Source organism: Podarcis erhardii, assembly GCF_964252035.2.
Source record: "Podarcis erhardii genome assembly, chromosome: 7".
Lineage (NCBI taxonomy): Eukaryota > Metazoa > Chordata > Lepidosauria > Squamata > Lacertidae > Podarcis > Podarcis erhardii.
Genome location: NC_138511.1, coordinates 80,649,184 through 80,663,992, shown reverse-complemented (window position 1 = coordinate 80,663,992; position 14,809 = coordinate 80,649,184). Strand labels below are relative to the sequence as shown.

The 14,809-nt window shown below is 43.4% G+C and overlaps 1 protein-coding gene across 1 annotated transcript; it reads left to right on the top strand.

Moving 5' to 3' along the window:
* Nucleotides 1-4,465: 4,465 nt before the first annotated feature.
* On the top strand, nt 4,466-14,133 carry LOC309346660 (phospholipase A2 inhibitor PIP-like). The gene is made up of 5 exons (XM_081870537.1): nt 4,466-4,574; nt 6,411-6,518; nt 7,895-8,041; nt 12,072-12,203; nt 13,707-14,133. The coding sequence occupies exons 1-5, from the start codon at nt 4,526-4,528 to the stop codon at nt 13,880-13,882; spliced, it is 612 nt and encodes a 203-aa protein (XP_081726663.1). The 5' UTR covers nt 4,466-4,525; the 3' UTR covers nt 13,883-14,133.
* The last annotated feature ends 676 nt before the right edge of the window (nt 14,134-14,809 follow it).

The window sequence follows — 14,809 nt, the reverse complement described above, 5'->3', positions numbered from 1 at the left end:
ATCTTGTGTGTTGTGCAATATAACATCAGGAATAACTTTTTTACAGAGCTGTCAGGAGTCACTTGGGAGGTTGTGGACTCAATCATATACATGATCTTTAACTTGTCCATATGGTTTTAATTTCCATTTTCCTCCTTCTTTAATTACCAATTCACCATACGTAACCCATTTGTCTCTCATATTAATTTTCTTTACACTCATAACTTCCAATGGGGATAGCCAGTGTGGAACTCTTGGTTCCAAAAGATTTTTGTACCTGTCCCATACTTCTATTAACGAATTCCTGAAAATGTGGCTCCCAAAACCTTTATGAACTTTCTCCTTATCACACCATAAATATGCGTGCCATCCAAATCTGTAATCAAAACCTTCAAGATCTAATATTTCCTTATTTTCTAGTTTAATCCATTCCTTTAACCAACATAGGCATGCTGCTTCATAATATATTTTCATATCTGGCAGGGCGAAGCCTCCTCTTTCTTTTGCATCCGTTAATAACTTATATTTTATTCTTGGCTTCTTCCCCTGCCAGATATACCTTGAGATCACTCTTTGCCACTCTTTGCAAATCCCTACCCCCTTTATAATGGGGATAGTCTGGAATAGAAATAACATCTTTGGAAGCACGCTCATCTTTATCGTAGAAATTCTGTCCCAAAAGGACAGTTTCATTCTACCCCACACCTCCAGATCATTTCTTATACCCTTCCAAACCTGTACATAATTATTCTGGAACAGGTCAATGTTTTTAGGAGTTAACCAAATTCCCAGGTATTTTACCTTTTTCACCACCTCTATCTCTGTCTGTTGTTGCATTATCTCTATCATATTTTGCTCCATATTTTTAACCATTATTTTAGTTTTTTTCTTGTTCAATCTAAACCCGGCCACATTTCCAAATTGTTCAGTCTCCTCCAATACTTCTTTTACACTTTCCATTGGTTCTTCAATCGTTATTACCAGATCATCGGCAAAGGCTTTAACTTTATATTCATTCTGACCTACTGTCACCCCTTTTATTGATCTATTTTGTCTAATCACACTTAAAAAGACCTCCAGGACCGTTATAAATAACAATGGAGAGAGCAGACAACCCTGTCTTGTTCCTTTAGATATTTTTATATCTTCTGTAATTACATTGTTAACTATCAGTTTAGCTCTCTGTTCTGTATATATTGCCTTGATTCCATTAAAAAACTCTTTCCCCACATCCATGTACAGTGGTGCCTCACAAGACGAAAACAATTCGTTCCACGAGTCTCTTCGTCTAGCGGTTTTTTCGTCTTGCGAAGCACGGCCATTAGCGGCTTAGTGGATTAGTGCTATTAGCGGCTTAACGGCTTAGTGGCTTAGCAGCTATTAGCGGCTTAGCGGCTTAGAAAAAGGGGGGGAAGGGAAAAAACTCGCAAGAACTCGCAAGACGTTTTTGTCTTGCGAAGCAAGCCCATAGGGAAATTCGTCTTGTGAAGCATCTCAAAAACGGAAAACTCTTTTGTCTAGCGAGTTTTTCGTCTTGCGAGGCATTCATCTTGCGGGGCACCACTGTATTCCAAATTTTTCAACATAAAGTCCCATACTATGTTATCAAAGGCCTTTTCTGCGTCCACAAACATTAATATCGCTTGTTTCTCATTCCTGGCAGTCAGATATTCCAAAATATTAATTATATTCCTCACATTATCTTTCATTTGTCTGCCTGGCAGGAACCCTGCTTGGTCTTTATGGATGATTCTTATCAATATCTTTTTCATTCTCTTCGCCAAAATCCCCGCAAATATTTTGTAATCCGTATTCAACAGTGAAATAGGCCTATAATTTTTAACTTGTGTTAAGTCCGAGTCTTGTTTTGGAATCAAAGTAATAAATGCTTCTTTCCACGTTTCTCGGATCTCTCTTACTTTTAAAATATTGTTCATGACTTCTTTCAATGGTATCATCAAAACGTTTCTCATTTCTTTATAGTAACCTGATGTAAATCCATCTGGTCCTGGGGCCTTTCCCCTCTTCAATTCTTTTATAACCTCTTTAATCTCATCAATTTCTATTGGGGCATTCAGCTGGTCTTTTTGTTCGGTCGGGATCTTCTGCACCTTTTTATCTTTTAAAAATCTTTCTATTTTCTTCATATTATTCCTTTCCTTATTTCTATATAGTTGCCTGTAAAAATCCAAGAATCCTTTTCTAATTTCTTTCAGATTGGCTGTCTCTTCACCATTTACAATGATTTTGTTGATTGTGTTCTGTTCCTTTCTCTTTTTAATTTGCCACGCAAGCCATTTACCTGATTTGTTAGCGAACTCAAAGTTTTTCTGTTGCAACATTTTAATATTCCATTCTAGTTCTTTGTTTATTATCATTGCAAATTGAGTTTGTAGAATCTTAATTTCTTGCTTAATTTTTAAGTTGTTTGGTTTTTTAATTAATTTTTGCTCATTGTCCATAATCTGCTTTCAAATTTCTTTTCCCCCCTTTCCCCTGTGTTTATTCTTCAATGAATTCTGCTGAATAAAAAATCCTCTCATAACTGCTTTGCTTGCGTCCCAAACAATGTTCATCTTTGTACCTTTATCGATGTTTTCAATAAAGCATTCAGTTAATTTCTTTTGTGCTTTTTCTATGATATTCTGGTCATCCAACAGATAGTCGTTGATTCTCCATCTAAAAGTTCTGTCTTTAAAGCCTTTTAATTCCAATTTTATTGGGTTATGATCTGAAATTACTTTAGGTTGTATTTCAATTTGTTGGATTCTTGGAGTCAGTTCATTCGAAACCCATATTTGATCGATTCTTGACATTGACTGATTTGGTTCTGAGTAGTACGTAAATTGCTTCTCCAATGGGTGTCTAAGTCTCCAAATGTCAATCAAATTACAGTTCTTAGTCATTGTAAAGAAAGTCTTAGGTAGTTTCCCTTCTTTGTTTGTTCCTTCTTTTAGCCTGTCCATTTCCAATGAAACCACTCCATTCATATCTCCCATTATTATGATTTTCTGATCCATATATTCAAATAATTTTTCTTCCAAAACGTTATATAAATCAGTCTTATTTGCATTAGGTGCATAGATCCCGACAGTTATTAAATTTTCGCCTTGCCATTTGATCTGAACTGCTATAATTCTTCCTTCTTCATCTTTAAATATTTGTTGGGATTCAATTTTGTTTTTGATATACAGTGGTGCCTCGCAAGACGAAATTAATTCGTTCCACAAGTTTTTTCTTCTTGCGAGTTTTTCGTCTTGCGAAGCACGGTTTCCCATAGGAATGCATTGAAAATCAATTAATGCGTTCCTAGGGAGACCGCCTTCAGACCAGGTCCAGGGACAGTCTGTCCCCGGACCTCTTCTGAAGGCTGGTGGGGGGGGGAGAAGGACTTTTCTCCCCACCGCCAGCCTTCAGACCAGCCTTCTGAAGGCTGGCGGTGGGAAGAAAAGCCCTTCTCCCGCCGCCAGCCTTCAGAAGAGTTCCTGCAGGGCTGCCTAGGCTGCGGATAGCAGCCTGCTGCCCGGTGCGAGGGACGCTCTGAAGCAGAGCGCCCCTCGCGCGGGGCAGACATCTGCAGCTTGGGGAGCCCTGCAGGACTTCCCCGCAGGGCTCTCCAAGCTGCGGATAGGGGCAGCAGGCTGCTATCCGCAGCTTGGAGAGCCCTGCGGGGAACTCTTCTGAAGGCTGGCGCTGGGAAGAAAAGCCCTTCTCCCGCTGCCAGCCTTCAGAAGAGTTCCTGCAGGGCTGCTGTAGCAGAGCGCCCCTCGTGCGGGGCAGACATCTGCAGCTTGGGGAGCCCTGCAGGACTTCCCCGCAGGGCTCTCCAAGCTGCAGATAGGGGCAGCAGGCTGCTATCCGCAGCTTGGAGAGCCCTGCGGGGAACTCTTCTGAAGGCTGGCGTGGGAGAAGGGCTTTTCTTCCCACCGCCAGCCTTCAGAACAGCCTTCTGAATGTTGGCGGTGGGGAGGAAAAACCCTCCTCCCACCGCAAGCCCCAGGAACAGAGGAGAGGCGCTGCATGCCTTCTCCTCTGTTCCCGGACCTCCCACCGCAAGCCTTCAGGACAGGTCCGGGAACAGAGGAGAAGGCGCGCTGCGCTTCCCTGCTGTCCCCGGAGATTTCCCTATGGGCTTTCGTCTTGCGAAGCAAGCCCATAGGGAAATTCGTCTTGCAAAGCCGCTAAAAAATCGGAAAACCCTTTCGTCTTGCGGGTTTTTCGTTTAGCGAGGCATTCGTCTTGCGGGGCACCACTGTATAAGACAACCCCCTTTTTTCTCTTTATCCGAAGATATAAATTCATTCCCTAGTCTTTTGTTGATCAAAATTTTCCTATGTCTCCTTGCCACGTGTGTTTCTTGTAGGCATATAATCTGTATTTAATCTGTATGTAATCTGTATTTCCAAAATATCCTACCACTCCTTCTCTGCTGGAACTCCCAGGAACCTTTCCTTCGCCTATAAATTTTCTCAAGCCAACTTCTTCTTCCACAGGTCGCCTGGTGGTTCATTCCAAGTGCTCCTTGGCTTTTGATAGCTCTGGCATTATGAAGGCCTTCCTGAGTATGTGCTTTCTCTTCGTCCTAGTTTCTTCTGGTGAGTAGGAAGGTTTCTCTTAATCAGTGCTTTTTTTTCTAAAAAAAATTTTTTTAGGGGTACTCACATTTTCCTACTCATACAGTGGACCCTCGGATTACGTAATCACTGGGTTGGGAACGCAGCAACCTGGAAGTGTATACTTCAAGGTTTTGCCCAGCGCACATGCGCAGAAGCACTCTGCACACTGCACGCATGCACAGAAGGACACCTCTAGTTATGAAATTTTCGGGATACGGCCGGGCCTCCAGAACAGATCCCATTTATAACCGGAGGTACCACTGTTTTAAAATACTGCCCTTCAATGAGGACAAACTAAGATTCACAAAATGTTTAGGGGTATGCATCCCCCTGCATCCCCACCCCACTCTCAGCTGACTGCTCTCAATCATATCGGGATGGTTGTTAGCGGCGGTCAGATTGGGAAAGCTGAAATAGGTTTTTGGAAGAGAAAAGGAGCTGAGAATATGGATAAGAATAGGAGGATCTGAGAATCTGGACTCTAAATTTTGGAGAGGGGAGAAGACCAGTAAACTTCAGATACATGTTCTAAGTTACAGGTCTCATTTTGAAGTCTGGAAAGGAGCACTGCTTTTACGTCTATTTTCTTTCGATTGGGAGATGAGTTGAGTTGAGTATAATGGGTTAGAAGTGCATTAAAGGAGCCAAGAGAACATGGTTCTGAGGGTTAGAAAAGAGTGAAGACTATGAGTCATTCACAAGGATTTGTGAATGACCCATAGGATCTCAACTCAGTTTCAGCCGTAAGGAATCAGTGGCCCAGCAGAATAAAGGGACTGCTCCAAATTGCAAACAACTGAACTCAACCAAAAGGCAGTAAGTCATTATTTCTTGCTATTCAGAGTAAAACAAGTGTAAATAGAAGAGTGGAGTATTAGGAGTTTAGAATGGGGGGCAAATGTGTCCAACATGCATCATGGACATGCACCTCATACATACCTCACATTCAGATGGTGTAGCAAATTTTGTAAAGGTGGCTGTTACACTAGTAGAGAGTATGTCTGTTTCTTGAGGTCAGCTCAACAATGGGACTCCCAGATTCTTTCATATTTTTTTCTTCCTGAAGCAGTGATTGGTGACACCAAATGGAGAAATGGGGAGTGGGTGGAATAAAACACAGGGATCCCAGGTGCAGCATGACTTCAAGGTAAACAGTTGCGCTTCCTGTGCTGTTCTGGCTACCCTGTTTGGGATTGATACACTTTTCATGAAGACCTCATGAAGCCTGTAACAGGTTGCCTACCTGCCATCCCTGTGTTGGCAACTGGCAGTGTTTGGGAAGGAAGGTAGATGGGGAAGCATCTCCTGCTGCACCTTTCTTCCCATAACCTCCAGGCCCTCCCCATCTAGCCAACAGCTATTTGTTGGGCTGTTGGTAGCACACTTACCAGCACCAGTAATGTGGCTGTGTATGGAAGTGTGTGATAGGACTTATGAAATCCTATCTAAAAAGTCACTGCTCAAATGGTTGGTGATGGCAAGAACTGAGAACAACATTGGGACTGTGAGAGGGAGGTTTGAATCTTCTCATCACCATGTGTTGAGGTGCAGGGAAATGTGTGTAAATAGGAATAAGGCTGTGCATCTGTCTGTGTCTGTGTATATTTGTGTGTGAGAGAGATAGACACATGCAGCCTCTGCCCCACCATTAGAAGTGGATCTTGAGATAAGTAAGATTCCTCATGTCTGGTAATAGTGGTTTGAATCCAAGAGCTGAGATCAAGGAAAGATTTCTCTCTGTGAATGTACGTAGATGTCATTTCTCAAGGAATGAGAAACTCATGGCAATGAGTGTTTCCTACGCTTTCCTTCCAGATGTGCCACATCTATGTTACAATTTTTTTTACTATCGAATGGGAGTTTCAGAGGTCTGTCCTAATGGAGAGGACAGCTGCTTTTCTGATTTTACTGAAAATGAATTAGGTGAGTGTAAAACCTTTTAGCCCAATCATAGCTGAGTGTGTAGGCCCTAGATTATTTGGGGATGATGTGCATGTATGAATGCAAAATGACCACAGTGTGCTCTCGCCAAAATGTCAAGAAACACAGCCTGTTTTCAGTGTAGAAACCTTTCATGCATAGTGTGTGCTGCCGCAATTCACCTGTATTTCCTTGTTCATGCTTTCTTCTTTAAAGTCACATTCCACAACATTTAGAAATCTACATGGAGAGGCTGAAAATAATAAGAATTATTATTATTATTATTATTATTATTATTATTATTATTATTATTATTATTATTATTTTATTTACACTCCACCTTTCCCCCTGACGAGACTCATGACGGCTTACAGACAAAAACAAGAACCTCTAAAAACATAGACAAATCAACCATATTGCCAAGCAGGCCTGCAATATGGTGACAGCTCACATCCTCAAACTCTGACAGGTACACTCTAACATCAACTGAAGCCACAAGGGATCTATTTTTAAAATAGCAAACATCTATCATCTATCTGTCTGTCTATTTCCCCACAAAAGCTTACTTGCAAAACATTTTTAATTTTTGAGAGCCAGATTGAGGCAAGATCAAGGGAATGAAAAGAGTAAAGGGAAAAGGAAAGAGCAGGAAATAATACAACCTGCTGGGGGTCTTCAGGAAGTAAGAACATTATAGAGAAAGGACAAACCAACTTTCTTTTCTGTATCTCAGCAATAAATATTGTAACAATGCTGTAACAACAAATAATATTGTAGTGTAACCATAAAATAGGAATGTAAAGTTTCTGGGGTATCATTACTTGAATGAATTAACTCTGCCATGCCATAGTTTGAAATTTGGGCTAGTGAGGGTCCCCAAACCTTTTCCCCCATGACTAACTCGCCTGTTTTAAGCAAAGAGTGTAATATACTAGGTGATTCTTAATTGTAATTTTATTACATCCACAAACTCCTTTAGTATCATTGGGTGCAGCTCATCGGACACTGGAGATTGGAATTGCTTTAAAATAGCTAGGTGTTCCCTTGCCATGTCTTTTCCTATATTGGGTTACAGCTCCCTCCTGACATCCTTTATTATGTTATCAGCAGGTTGGGCGTCGTTTTTCTTTTGGGTAAAGATGTTGTCACTCAGCAACAATTATCTGACCTCTCCAAGCAGAGGTCCTACTACTGGCTTGTTCATTCTCTTGTTTCGAACATAACCAGAGAAACTACACACACACACTTTGCATTGTTGCATCAATATGTATATCAATATGTATATTAGGAAGCATCATATAAATTTCAATTATTAGGGGGTTGGTTTGAAAAATTTTGGTTTTGAATTGTACCTATTTCTTTCTTTGTCTCTCTCACAGGTGATGATATAGAAGACATATATCTATGGGGATGCACTACAAATTGCACCTCAGGGAATTACAGCTTTACTACACTAAATGATGCTTCTTTCTACCGTACAACCCACTGCTGTCACGATAGTTACTGCAATAACCAAAGCATGCCAGGTAAATATCTGCAGGCTTTTGAATCTTCCCCAGAAGCGGCTTAGTCATGCTGGCCACATGACCCGGAAAAACTGTCTGTGGAAGCGGACAAATGCCGGTTCCCTCAGCCTGTAAAGCGAGATGAGCGCCACAACCCCAAAGTTGTTCGTGACTGGACCTAATGGTCAAGGGTCCCTTTACCTTTACCCCTGAAAAAGAACATCATTCTGGTTTCAGGTTTCATCCTTGGGTACCCATAGAATAAACTAAAGATACTGATCTAGGCCAAGATTATTTTTTCTAGTTTGCATGGGCAGTGGCGTAGCGTGGGGGGTGCAGGGGGGGCCGGCTGCACCGGGCGCAACATCTGGGGGTTAGGGTTAGGGGGTGCAAATCCATGGGTTAGGGGGTGCAAATCCACGGGTTAGGGGGCGCAAATCCACGGGTTAGGGGGCGCAAATCCACGGGTTAGGGGGCGCAAATCCATGGGTTAGGGGGCGCAAATCCACGGGTTAGGGGGCGCAAATCCAGGGTTTAGGGGGTGCAAATCCACGGGTTAGGGGGCGCAAATCCACGGGTTAGGGGGCGCAAATCCACGGGTTAGGGGGCGCAAATCCACGGGTTAGGGGGCGCAAATCCACGGGTTAGGGGGCGCAAATCCACGGGTTAGGGGGCGCAAATCCATGGGTTAGGGGGCGCAAATCCACGGGTTAGGGGGCGCAAATCCACGGGTTAGGGGGCGCAAATCCACGGGTTAGGGGGCGCAAATCCACGGGTTAGGGGGCGCAAATCCACGGGTTAGGGGGCGCAAATCCATGGGTTAGGGGGCGCAAATCCACGGGTTAGGGGGCGCAAATCCACGGGTTAGGAGGCGCAAATCCACGGGTTAGGGGGCGCAAATCCACGGGTTAGGGGGCGCAAATCCACGGGTTAGGGGGCGCAAATTACTTGCCTTGCCCCGGGTGCTGACAACCCATGCTACGCCACTGTGCATGGGAGGTGGTTAGAATCAGCCTCACCACATGTTTCTTGAAAACAGGCAGCCTGTGTCAACAACTGATTAGCTCAGAGCTTCAGATGGCCCCTAAGGATGTGAATAGAAAAACCTGGATAAATTGGGGGATTAGAGAGAGAGATAAGAATGCATGTCCTTCTTGTTCCCTGATAGCCGTGCTGACCCTGACCGTTATCCAGTTGGGCCAATCTAAGGAGGAAGTGAGGGGAAGCATCTGTTGGTACTAATGGCCCAGGCATGGCCAACTTGGCCCTCCAGCTATTTTGTGACTACAACTCCCATCATCCCTGACCACTGGTCCTGTTAGCTAGGGATGATGGGAGTTGTAGTCCCAAAACAGCTGGAGGGCCACTACCAAGAAGGCCCCTCTGCCTACTACCCCGCAACCTCACTTATTGTAGTGAAGGAGCCACCAGAAAGCCCTTGGAACTGAACCTCAGTGTCCAGGCTGAATGATGGAGGTAGAGATGCTTCTTCAGGTATACTGGATTGTGGCTGTTTATAGTTTAAAGGCCAGCACCAACACTTTGAATTATGCCCAGAAAGGTATTGGGAGCCAGTGTTATGTGGTTCCAGCGGCTGCTCCCAGTCACCAATCTGGCAGCCTCACATAGAGTGTGCTGCCGTAGTCCAAGTGGGAGATAACCAGAGCATGCACCCCTCTGGCAGGACAGTGCACAGACAAGTAGGGTCTCAGCTTGTGTACCAGATGGAACTGGTAAATAGCTGCCCTGAACACAGAATTAACTTGTTCCTCCATGGACAGCTGTGAGTCCAGAATAACCCCCAGGCTGTGCACCTGGTCCTTCAGGGGCATAGTTACTCCATTTAGGACCAGGAAGCCCCCCCCCATGCCCCCCCCTGTCCCCTAGAAACAGCACTTCTATCTTGTTGACATTCAGCCTCAATCCATTAGCTGTCATCCATACTTTTTTTTCCTGAAGGGAAGGAGTGAGTGGGGTTAGTGGTTGGTGACTGATTGAGATAGAGATACTGGAGTGACTGGGTGCATGATGTGTTTTGTATGTATTAGCTGAACAGACTGGGATGAGTCATATTAAATATTATCATTTGTGCAGATGTAAGGCAGGATTTGACTGTGGTGTGTAGTGTTTAGTCCATGAAAGAAGGGATATTTCAAAATGTGTTGCTCTTTTTAAATATATATATATATTATTGCAATGTATTGTAGTTATATTGAAAACTCCATTTTATTTTATTGTGGTTACTCAGTTTCATTCATATATATATATATATATATATATATATATATATATATATATGGAGTGATACAGATGGTGCTGTGGTCTAAACCACTGAGCCTCTTGGGCTTGCCGATCGTAAGGTCAACTGTTCAAATCCCTGTGATGGGATCAGCTCCCATTGCTTTATCCCAGCTATTCCTAACCTAGCAGTTAGAAAGCACACGAGTGAAAGTAGATAAATAGGTACCGCTGGGATGGAAAAGTAAACAGTGTTTTTGTGCAAATTCGGCTGGACTTAGCTTCCTAGGGATCTCTTAAAAACACACACATACACACACACACACACACACACAGAGAGAGAGAGAGAGAGAGAGATATTTTGTAAACCACTTAGGGACTGTTTTATGTACTGAGTGGTATATAAATATAATAAATACAACATGAAAACAAAATTTATTTATTTGAGAAATTTATATACAGCCCCTCATCAATAGGTCACAGGTCAGTTTACAACACAGTAACAAAGTAAACAACATACTACAGTGGTACCTCTGGTTACGAACTTAATTCTTTCTGGAGGTCCATTCTTAATCTGAAACTGTTCTTAACCTGAGGTACCACTTTAGCTAATGGGGCCTCTCTCCGCCAATTCACGATTTCTGTTCTCATCCTCAGGCAAAGTTCTTAAACCGAGGTACTACTTCTGTGTTAGCAGAGTCTGTAACCCGAAGTGTTTTAAACCCGAGGTGTTTGTAACCCGAGGTACCACTGTATACCTACATAACATTATATTCATAAATATAACTCATAGTATTAAGTCATGTGTAACAATACATCATGGAATATAGTACATAATATATAACACATAAAGAGCATCCATTTCAGCTTATTCACTTTGACAGTCCAGTAATAATCTCCACAACTCATCCCAATCAAAAAAAGAAAAAAGATTATCTATTCATCTCAGATGCAACTATTAATAATAACACTTGTTTATCAACAATATGAAAGAGGGGGGGAGAGGGGGGAAAATATTCATACTTGAAGTCCCAAAACAGTAAACAAAGCATATTATTTGTTCCTTGTTTATTTAATCTGTATATTGCCCTCCATCCCAGGGAGGTTCAAAATAGAAAAATATAAAATGAGAAAACAATATATTTCTCTCTGTACAAAAGTAGCTCTTAAGCTCTCTCCCCAAATGACAGACCATCCTCAGTTCTCTTCTGGGAGCTTTCCTTTTCTCACCTAGCCTTGCAACCTGGGAAATCTCAACTTCCCACTTTTTTGACCACTTATTGAACACTTTCAGGGGATGCTGCCCCTAACGGTGCCCAAAAGAGAAAATGCCAAAGTGTGTTTGTGTGTCGTGGTGTTTGTGATCAAAGTCGTGTCACCCCTTCAGGGTCATCCTTTAAGGGCTGGCTGGACAGTCTGCCACCTGCTCAACTTATCTCTCCCCTTCCTCAAACACACCATCAAGGCAGGTGAGGTCCAGCAATCTGGCTGCTGGCAAGAATCTTGCCAATATGTTGATGCCAAGATGTTTCTTTGTCACCTCCTGCAGTAAGTCCACCTCTCCCCTCAATAGTGAAATTCACACATAGTGTGGATAGAGTCTCTCCAGTCTATCTCAGGACAGCAGCTCCCTTTTCTTCATAAACTGGTTGCCAGACACTTCAACTGCATTGTGTGGACGACTGATTCCAGAAGCAGAATGCGTTGGAAACAGTGCACGTGTCTCATAGGATTAGACAACCGAAGCCTAGGAATTAAAATAAAGACATCTGGTCTGGATTCATGTGTTGACTCTAACGCTTGCTTTTGGCAGTGCTGGATATGCTCTACAATGGTCTGGAGTGCCCAGGCTGCTCTGCTTCCAGCTTTGAAGATTGTCAGAACTCAGAGACTGTCAGGTGTAGAGGTGAAGAGAATCTGTGCATAGAGTTTGTGATGGCTAATTGTAAGTACTGTTTACAGATAGGTAGCCGTGTTGGTCTGCCATAGTCAAAACAAAATAAAAAAATTCCTTCCAGTAGCACCTTAAAGACCAACTAAGTTAGTTCTTGGTATGAGCTTTCGTGTGCATGCACACTTCTTCAGTAAGTACTGTGGTTAACCATTGAGTCAGAGGTGGGAGGTGGACACAGTTTACTAGGGTGTGTGGGTGGGTTGCTCTCTCATTCAGTCTGTGGCTTCCTGCCAGGAAATACATAAGATGTGTATGGGGGGGGTGAGTTTTCTTTCCCCAAAAAATATTAGCATTCCAATAGCCTTTGCTTTGCATATAATGTCAGCGGGTGGTGCTGTGGTCTAAACCACTGAGCCTCTTGGGCTTGCTGATTGGAAGGTCGGTAGTTTGAATCTCTGTGACGGGGCGAGCTCCCTTTGCTCTGTCCCCGCTTCTGCCAACCTAGCAGTTTGAAAGCACGTCAGTGCAAGTAGATGAATAGGTACCACTGTGTAATGGTTATAAGGGGTTGCTTGTGCGTAAGTTACCGTCGCTGCTGGCTAGATTCCCTGGTTAACCTTGTCTCGGCTGACAGCCCTTCATCCGTGGCCGTTCAGTCACTCGCAGAATCCATCAGTGGGCGTTTCTTGAGCCTCTTCCAGCAAAGAAGCTGTTTGACGCCAAGTCTCCTCCTACTCTCCCTGCGCGGAAATCTTCTGCGCAGGGAAGGAGTTGGCAGAGGTGTGCCCGTGCTCTCCCCACTAGTTTCGGGCGAAGAGTCTTGGAGACCCCTCTCTGGATCCTCCATCTCCCTCCCTTCTCTACTGGTGTTGTGCTGCTTTCCTTCCCCTCTGCTGGGCCCCTCTCCTGCATCGCTCGAGAGCCTTGCCCCCACCTCTCGCTCCGATGTCAGTTCCCTGACACACTGTGACAGAAAGGTAAATGGTGTTTCCATGTGCTCTGGCTTCCGTCATAGTGTCTTGTTTTGCCAGAAGTAGCTTAGTCATGCTGGCCACGTGACCCAGAAAACTGTTTGTGGACAAATGCCGGCTCCCTCAGCCTGACAGTGAGGTTAGCGCCACAACCTCATAGTCGTCTTTGACTGGACTTAGCCATCCAGGGGTCCTCTACCTTCTTTACCTATATGGATGAGACTGTGTACTTCTGTCCCTGGTGTGTATGTGTGTATGAGAAAGAAACAAATAATCTGTTTGTTGAATTACATTTATATAAATATATATAGGGAAAGCACATTTTAATGAACCTTAAAAATACAGACAACCTTAAAGCAGCCATGGATTTTGAATTCCATATCCATATGGGTTGGGGCCCTGCTACATAAGAACCAAGTTCTTTTTCTGGATTTAAACATCAGTGTGATATTAGGACGCATATTGTTCTATATGCACAATACAGTTTATAATGATTAAAATGTTCCCATTCTCTGTCTTCTGCACCCTGTGACCCTGGTACTACCCAAGGATTTGTATGACTATGCTTTTTTCTCTTTACTAGATGGCAGTAATCATTCTGATAAGGTGTTCAAAGGCTGTGCAACACGGGATTTTTGCGATCTTGCAAGGACATCAACGGATGATGACTTTTTTCGCGATATCTACCAATCACAATGCTGTGATCCTAAAGCACCACCAAAACACCACCAAAGAAGTCCAACCTTGATGAGTAATTAGAAGATAGCAAAGTCTTCCCCTTTGACATCCATGATTTGCAGCTGCATTGGGGGAGGAAATTGCTTGCCTGGTATTGGGAGTGCAGAGAAAGGGGGTTTCACAGGACTGCAGAGTCCCCTATTTGGCATTTAGTGTAGGGTGAATGGGATGCAGGGATGGAAAAGCTAAAGTAGAAAAGTGGGGCTTGGGGACTCATCCTCATGATATTATAATGTATGGTTAAAACTTCTCTTGATCATGATCACAATAAATTGGTGTGGCAAATAAAACTGTGTTCTGTGTCTGTATTTGTCAAATAAAGAATAAGCTCTTTTTCTCATGTTGAAGCCCTCTGGACCTCTCATGGAGGGGGCACACGAAGAATTTGCCAAATAAAGGGTCTTTGATGGTGTTGGGGATGGTGGTGAAGGGCAGTCTTTGCCGAGGGAAGAAATGGGTATGGTTACAAAAGTCGGGTGGCAAGAGCCCTGGGTGTTCCAGGCACTCACACAAGGTTTGTGCTCCTTTGGAGAACTGAGACGTATCAGAGAATGTTGTGGCTTTAAGAAATATGGTTTCTTCGCCTATTTAGACCTTCAGGTGAAGCATAGGCCTTTTAAGGTGGCATTGTACCCCACAGCAGTGTGGGTGGCCTTCTAGCAGCCTGCTCATAGAGGATCTCAATTCTTTTTCCTCCTTCTTCCTCCAGACACCCTTGTTCCAGGGGTAGTTACCCTGGCAACCTTCCAAATCCCTAGTTTCAGGGCAGAGGGAAGGAGTTGCATTGTTCATGTTCCTCAATTGCCATATATTGTTCTTTGATGGCCATAGCTCAGCCACAGGAATTCTTCTGCAGCTTGCATTCTCCCTTTATATCCCAAACAAGCAAAATCTGCTGGTTTTTAAATTAAGGATTGTTTTTTATTTCCTTTGTTCCTTTTTATTTCC